Here is an 8,724-nt window from a genome sequence, read left to right on the forward strand (position 1 = left end):
TACCTTGATCAAAAAGTTCCCGGAATTCATTCAGAAAATTCAAAATACAAGTTTATTCATCAAAAGTGATATTGTCCCCTTCAAAGTACCCCCCATCGACTGCAACGCACTTATGCCAGCGCTTGATCCAGCTCTCGAAACATTTCTGGAACTCTATTGTCGGTATAGCCATCAGAGCCGTCTTCGATTTTTCCATTACCTCTTAGTAGTGGTTTTTTACTCGATCGAACAGAAAAAAATCGCAGGGAGCCATATCGGGTGAATTCGATGGCTGTTGGATGGTATTCGTTTTGTTTTTGGTCAAAAAATTTAATACAAACTCGTTGCAAATTCAACTCCATTTTTAAAACTGTAAAAAATCGAAAACACCTACAGAGGTAGATGTACTCAAGACGGCGCAACTTTTACAAATGTCAAGCTATAGCGATAAAATTTGATGGAAATGTCAATGATAGATGTGGCAACTTAACCAAAAAAACAGAACTCAAATCAGCTGACTCAGAGCACTACCTGGTGGTAATTCCGGGAACTTTTTGATCAAGGTATATGCAAATTATATAACACACGCGCACATACGTCTATGTATAATACAAATATCGCTTATATAATATATTTCATCTATTTTTAGTATATTTGTCTGTATTCTCATGTTTGTTGCACTGAAAAGTTGAAATCAATTATTCTTGTCTGTTTAGCAAATTGCATGAACGAAGAAAACGTATGCTTGTATTCCAACGAACATATATTCGTTTAATTTTACATTTATTTTAATTATTTATAATAAAGATCGATTTGCTGATTATGATTTATTTTTAGCTCCTTCACAGTCGTCGGATAATCAACGAAACTCAGATTCTTCGGATCATTTTTCGAGTGGCCGAATAACACCACCGGCGACGAATTTGCCCAGATTCAAGAAATATACTATAATGGATTTTAATTTTCTCAAAGTAAGTATAAGATCTTGTTGACATTTTTCTTAATGATGAAATGTATCTAATTTATTCAGAGTGAAATCTATACATGCTATTTTTATGCAAATGTTTGACTTTAATTTAAAATATATACCTCTTGTGTATGTATAGTCAGGGCCTAAAAAGTTGCAACGCTTTTTTTTCGATGGATTTTGGAATGCAACTTGCTTACCGAGCGATTAGTTCTTATTCATGGATCGACAAATGAAAATCAATCGCTCAGTGAGTAAGCTTTTTTATAAATGGGTTTCATTCCGAAATCCACTTAAAAAAAAGTGTTGCGACCTTTTGGGCCCTGATTATACTTGTGTAATTTTTCGTTTGCCGTTATGCGCATCATGCATATGTATTCTGCTACAGCCAAAAATCAATCGACTATTCCTAGACTACATTACGTACTTCATGCATATAATAGTGTACACCTATATATGCGTGTACCTTACAGAGAAAATGCTATAATTGAAATAACTTATAGTAATAGTTGCCATTTTGCTTCAAATATTTTGCTCATAAAATAAATATCCCACATAGCACGTAATACTACGTAAATATTATAGTAATATTGCAATATACTCGAAATATCACATATATTACAGTTAAATATTGAAGAATATTAATATGCTACACGTTGATAAATAATATCAAAATAGTACAGTAATATTGTTGCAATATAACATCCCAGATAACAAAACGTTCCTTGACATAAGAAAAGAAATAGGTGCTTAGCACAAGTTTCTCTTCAATCGCTATCATATTGCTATCACTAGAGCAATAATAATTTTGTTTAGGGTAACCTAGAGACATTATGCAGACAACGGTTGTTTGTGCAAACCAGTGGAAATGTTGTAGCAAACTTATTGCCATAAGTTGCTACTATCTGTTAGAAATCGTTTTCGTAAAATATTTAGTCCACATTTCTGTCAATTAAATTGAAATGGAGCAGTATGTGGCACTGTCACCAGAGATGTATCGAGTTAAATTTCTCGATTTTAAAAAAGACATGGAATAGAATAAAAGATGCAGCATTAAAAAATGTTTTAGTTGTGTTTTAATAAAATAATTTTTTTAAATGAACCCCAAGAGCTCTAAGATGAAAGCATAATACTTTTTTTAAAATGTTTATCGATCCAGTGATATCTCCTGATACTTTAAATGTTATCACGCTTGTTACGCTTACCGAGGACTTCGATCACGTTTCGTTCACGTTCGGAAAGTTCGACAACGTTCAATTAAAATGCCGCCAGATTATTGGCAACTTATGGAAGTAAGATTTTAGATGAAAACTGTTTCTGTCATGTTGCCCTGTGATTTTTAACAACTTATTATACGATCGGTTTATAAGAAGGTAACTATTGCCATCAAGTTACTCATAAGAGTTAGTAGCAATAAAAGTTGGCAATCTAATAGGTACGTCTGTAAAAAGCGATACAACATTCAAACAAATCACACACACACACACACACACAATATCTCCGAATTTTTTAATTTAAAACCAGGGAACGTTCTATATAAATTAAAACTATTATTAACATAGCCGAGGGAATACTATAAGAAATTATTTTATGTAGGAAATTGGCTAAAAAATATAAAACTATTTTCAATTGAAATTATGACGCGAAACAGACAATTCTTTTTATGAATCTTTGGCAGATCGTATGCTTTTGTTAACAATGAATTGAAATGTAAAGCCCAATATTTTTTCTTAGTAAATAATCTTTTTGGAATTATATATATATTTTTTAAGAAGATTATTAAGATTTTTTTCATTTACTGAATTGAATTTTTATTAATTAGAGTAAGTTATCTTTGAACATTTATTTAACTACATTTAGAGCATAGACAATCAGAATAATTGGTATCAATTATTTTGGCAAATGTTCACCTGATCCTTATTAACAAATATAGATCTCGGAAATTTACGACTTATTTCATCGAGTTATTAAAATGGCCTCTGGCCAGTTTGGCTTAGAGTTGGACTAGAATTAATCTGATTCACGTGTATTTACATCACGTGAACTAATTATGATTCATGCAGTGTTTTCTACCAGGAAATCTTCCAGAGGATGAGATATCCATTTTCCAAAATCACTATCAAGCGAAATTTCTGCATATTTTGTTTTGTTTTTATGGAGAACAGTCATTATCAAGGATTTATTTTCGTTTGAGGATACTCGAAACAGAATTTGTACGAAATAGCTATATAAATATAGATTACCAGAATTAGCACATGCGCAACGCATTATTTTTAACGTCCAGATGAGCGCGACGAGACTTACTTACCGCTCAACATAAACTTAGAACATCCATCTAAATTACATGTTATTTTAAATTGAGTATATACAATAACAATAACAATGTAGTTTTAAGATTCTTAATTTTTGCAACTATATCATATTATAATATGAAAAAAGGATTTACGTGAAAATGTTTTGCATTATATATAAAATAAATTATAATTTTCTCATATGCTACTCGCGCGCGCGCGCGCATACGCACGCACGCACGCACACACGCACATTGGAGTATAAATTGATAAAATATATCACATCAGATTTTCTTCTATATTTGTGGATTAAATTAATTAAACGTGAAATAATCAATAAAGCTTATTTTTGTTGAAAATGTATGATAATGCTCATTGAATATCATTGAATTATATGTATTTAATTAATATATAACGATAAGAAATTGCATATTTTATCAATTTATACTCTCGATAAACTAGTAAATGATAATAAATAAATTTATTTATTTTTATTATATATTACAAAAAAGTTTTAATGATTTACTTCTTGTATCATATTTCAATAGAATTGTATTAGGAAAGTACTCAGATAACATAGATGATCATTATGAATTCAAAAAAGGATTCACTTTTTAACATTCTTTATAAATTTGCGTTATCTTGCATATAAAATTGCGTTCGAAATGAATTTTAAAAAATCGCTTACCCATGAACAATAACGCGGCACCAATGATAGATAAGGCGGCGTTCAATTTTTCGGAAATACAAATTATACAAGATAGAATAATGGCTCAAACATAATGTAAGGAATAAAGAATAAGGAATGACAGATTTTAACCTACTATTAAAAATCAAATACCCCGAAATATACAGTTTTTGATAGGGTATATAAAATTTATTATTCCTTGTTCCTTATTCATTATTCCTTTCATTGTGTCTAAGCTCTAATTAAAAGCGCAGCATTATAAGATTTTTCATCCATGTTTTGGTAAAAATAATTATTTAAAAACGAGTCATAAAATAGGGCTTTAAATAGGGCTCCTATACTAAAAATAAAACCATATTCCAATATGTACTAGTATTGAAAATATATACATATATGTAACGTAAACTATATTCTCAGTAGTAGCAGTATATATCAAAATATTGCAGCAGAAATGTGACATATTTTGACAGACAATACAATTTTATTTAATTTTGTATAAAAATTAATTTAAGGATCTACCTTAAGAGAGAGAGGCCGCTATTTCATTTGTGCGTTTTTGCCGTACGACAAATTTTTCAAGCCTGTTGATTTGCTAATCGCTATACAGGGTTACCACGAATTTTTCGTCCCAAAATTCTCAGATATTTCCCTAATTTTCAGACAAAATTTTCTGATTTGCCCTGATTTTCAATAATACATATTTTGAAATTTTTTTTGTATTTTCATCCCGATTTGAAAATCGTTAAATATTTTGTTGATAGGGCAATTTAACATGACAGTGTAAATTACTATTAATGTTGCTGATACTGCATTTAATTGTTAAGTTAGTAATATTTTTGTCTTTTCCTTTCATGTATGAACACGATTCTTTTTCTCTTCTTCTCTTTCTCTTTGTTCAATAAACAGCAGCAAGATAAAGAGAGGAGAATATAAGGAACATAAATCAATGAATACAGTTTCATTTTTATCAAAACTAAATCCTGTTTATTAAAATCTCAATCTGTTATTATAAAGGCTACTCTTCCCCCACCACGCATTGTCAAGTGGTAGCGCAAGCCGTGAGAGCACATGAGGGCGCGTAACTAAAATTGCGTGGCTGTGATGCACGCATATTTTAAACTTCTTTATAACCATTTTATTTTTCCAGAAAATTTTGCTATATCCCTGACTTTTCCATGACTTCCCTAACCATTTTCAAATTCCCTGACTTTTCTATGACTTCCCTGATTTCCCTGACTTGTGGCAATCCTGCTATGGAATAGAGAGATCCGAGGATCTCTCTATTTTGCACACATTTGTCGTACGACAAAAACGCAGAAATAAAATAGCACTCTAAAGACCCGTCTACAATACAATTAGCAGTAGGCAGTAATGTAGTAAGACGCAAGCAGTAGCACAATTTCTACAACCACGTCTATCTACAATGAAGATGACGTAGCGGCAGCCAATCAGAACATAAAGCCAATCAGAAAATACATTGTTTGAGGTTACATGCAAAATAATGATCGAGTTTTCTCAGTAGTTGGAACAGTTATGAATTCACTGATTCATGGATTCATGGTTCATTTCGCTTAAAAAATTTCGATTGTAGGCCTACACTTAGATCTAGTGAAGAACTAAAGGCAAGAACCAATCATATTAAAGAATCACTAAGCGCTGACTGATTAGTTTTCTCTGCTGAACGCAGCCATAGCCTGTATTGATATATTGGGTGTATTCAGGGCCCCTCTTCTTGAAAAGAAACGTATACGAAAAATTAGGGAAATACCATAGTATACGTTATGTATACTATAATATTTCCCTAGAGCTTTTCGTATATGCACCGACGAAATACCATTAGGTCTGTTCGCGTTGCATGAAATCCCCAAATATTTTTGCACTTAAAATGAGATAGATATATATTTGGCCTTGAAAAGAGAGAAAGCGAAGATACCGAGTGCCAAAAGTGCAAGCAACGCGAACAGACCTATTAAAAATCGCCAACTCTGGGCAAATTGTCCAGTGGTGGTATAAAAAGGGCCTCAACGGCCCGGAGATAATTGAAGAATGCTGATGACATTATCGATAATTGATATAAATATATACGTTTCTTTTCAAGAATAGGTGCCCTGAAAGCACCCATTGATATTATTCTGATATACTAAGATAAAATTTTCTAATTTTAGTTTTTGAAAAAGATAAAAATAAAATAAATTATTGCAAGAGATGTGAGATTGTGATATATAACAGATAACATTAAAATTATTGAAAGGCTCTTTTATAAAATTTATTATATCTTTTTTAATATTATATTTTTCTTAAGAAGTATAATGAATTGATTTTGTAATTTTTAAAAATCAGAAATAAAGAGTCTCTATCTATGATTTAATAAATTTAAGTTTTTAAAAAATCATAATGTCATCAAATGTTATTATAGCAATCAAAATGATAAAAAATTGATTTTTTAAATTATTAAAATAGAAAAAAAATTAAGGTATTTAAAAAAAAATATCAATTAAAGTATAGCTAATTATATGTATGACAAAAAAATGATTTAATGTTGACTCAATGATAAGAAAAAAAATATATAAGAGATAAATAACTTTTATAGCCATTTCCTATTTCATGAGTAAATAATTGTATCTTATAATTTCGCAACTGTATCATCTTCCTTAATAGAACGTCAAGGTATCTTTTTAGTTATATTTCTGTTAAAGATTTATAAAATAAACTGGAATGCTATAATGAATTTTGATTCTATTTCGTAGGTCTTGGGTAAAGGCAGCTTCGGTAAAGTATTGCTGGCGGAGTTACGTGGCACAGAATGTGTGTACGCAGTTAAATGTTTAAAGAAAGACGTAGTTCTAGAGGATGATGACGTCGAATGCACGTTAATTGAAAGGAAGGTTCTCACGCTGGCGACTAGACATCCGTATCTTTGTCACCTATTTTGCACTTTTCAGACTGATTCGCATCTTTTTTTTGTTATGGAATACCTCAATGGAGGTGATTTAATGTTCCACATACAGAAGTCCGGCCGATTCTCTGAAGTGCGTGCGCGTTTTTATGCTGCCGAGATCTGGTCTGGATTGAATTTTCTACATAAGAAGGGTATTGTTTACCGGGATCTCAAACTTGACAATGTGCTACTCGATTTCGAGGGTCATATTAGAATCGCGGACTTTGGCATGTGTAAACTTCAGATTTTCTTAGATAGAACGGCCGATACGTTCTGCGGTACGCCAGATTACATGGCGCCAGAGGTATATCATAATTCTCTTTAAATTTATTTTTATTTCGTTCTGTGTTTTCATTAAAATATCATTAATTATTAAATCATAAAATTATTTAATGATTCATTTTTTTTTAGATAATAAAAGGACTTAAGTATAATCAAGCTGTGGATTGGTGGTCGTACGGTGTTCTGTTGTATGAAATGCTCACTGGTCAATCGCCGTTTTCTGGATGCGATGAGGATGAGTTGTTTTGGAGCATTTGTAACGAACGGCCGTTTATACCTCGATATTTAAGTCAAGAAGCTACCGATATACTCATCTGTTTGTTGGAGAAAGATTCTGGAAAGAGGCTACCTGCTCACGAAATCGCTGTGCATGCTTTCTTTCAGGTATAAATTGCTATAATTCTTTAAATGGCAGTAATATATCACGTACAGTTTAGCAGTCAAATAACATTTTGATTCCGTAGCATTTGCCTTGGGATCGATTGGAAAGGAGGCAATTAGAACCACCATTTAAGCCCGCACTTGATCACACTTTGGATACGAAATACTTTGATACGGCATTCACGACTGAACGTCCGAGACTTACATCAGTGCCTGAGCAGATCTTGACTTCGATGGATCAAGACGTTTTCCGCGGATTCTCTTACACAAATCCGAATGCAACCGATTGATGTAAGACAGCTGAATGGGAAACGTGAACATTAGTTAACGATATTTCCAATTTTTTGTGCCATCCAATAACAAAGAAAATACATATCGTATTCTTGTCAGCTAGCATAAAATCAATGTTCGCTTTGTATTTTTGAAGTAGTAACGATACTATACAATGTTAATATATGTGTAAATCGCATCTTAAAAATATACTTGTGTGAACGATATGAATTACAGAGAAAAAATCGTGCAAGACATGTAATGTCTCTTCTCTCAAAATACAATATAATACAATACAATATAAGATAAGTATATGTATCGTATACAGGGTATACAGGGTCCGGTAATGACCGTATAATCTCTCGTGGCAAGTAAAGCGGATTAAACTCGAAAAGTCCTCTACCATTTTGCAATTTTCGCAATATTTTTTTTAGTTACTCAATGAGCAAAATGTCTAAAATCGACGCAGAAGACGACTTTGAGAGCTCTTAGAATTCGTAAATATCTTTACAATATATTTCATAAAGAACTCTGAAAAATATCTTAAAGTTGTCTTATGCGTCGATTTTATTCGCTTATTCGGCAGTGTTTAGAAATTAATATCTCGTTAACTATTGCAAAAATTGTAAAATGAAAAAGACTTTTCAACTCTATTGAGAAAGAAATGGCGGCACAAAAAGGTGACAATAGCGTACTACTTTTGCAGTCATCTAATCTAAACGACATTCCCCCACCATGGCTCTACAGAGCTTGATTACCAGGTCCAATCAGAGGAGACCGGATCACGTGATGCGATTTGCTACTCTCTCCCTGTGAGGCTCTCTAGTATGAACACTAAGACCCAGTTCCACAACTCACGGTTAACTCTTAACCGAGATTCAACTTATTCATTGTCTTTTTCTAATTTTAGAATTGGAAAGAGGTGAGA

At 32.1% G+C, this 8,724-nt stretch overlaps 1 protein-coding gene across 2 annotated transcripts in view; it reads left to right on the forward strand.

Annotated features, from left to right (window-relative positions):
- The window catches only part of LOC108724179 (uncharacterized), a 26,009-nt gene extending 17,815 nt beyond the window's left edge, over nucleotides 1–8,194 (forward strand). For both annotated transcript variants that reach the window (XM_018450402.1, XM_018450403.1), the window contains 4 exons: nucleotides 817–950; nucleotides 6,673–7,167; nucleotides 7,275–7,529; nucleotides 7,610–8,194. In XM_018450402.1, the coding sequence (XP_018305904.1) occupies nucleotides 817–950; nucleotides 6,673–7,167; nucleotides 7,275–7,529; nucleotides 7,610–7,816 (1,091 nt within the window). In that variant the 3' untranslated portion in view covers nucleotides 7,817–8,194. The remainder of the gene's footprint in view (nucleotides 1–816; nucleotides 951–6,672; nucleotides 7,168–7,274; nucleotides 7,530–7,609) is intronic.
- Nucleotides 8,195–8,724: the final 530 nt, after the last annotated feature.

This window comes from Mycetomoellerius zeteki, unplaced genomic scaffold, assembly GCF_001594055.1.
Source record: "Mycetomoellerius zeteki isolate Tzet28-1 unplaced genomic scaffold, Tzet1.0 scaffold28, whole genome shotgun sequence".
Taxonomy (NCBI): Eukaryota; Metazoa; Arthropoda; class Insecta; order Hymenoptera; family Formicidae; genus Mycetomoellerius; species Mycetomoellerius zeteki.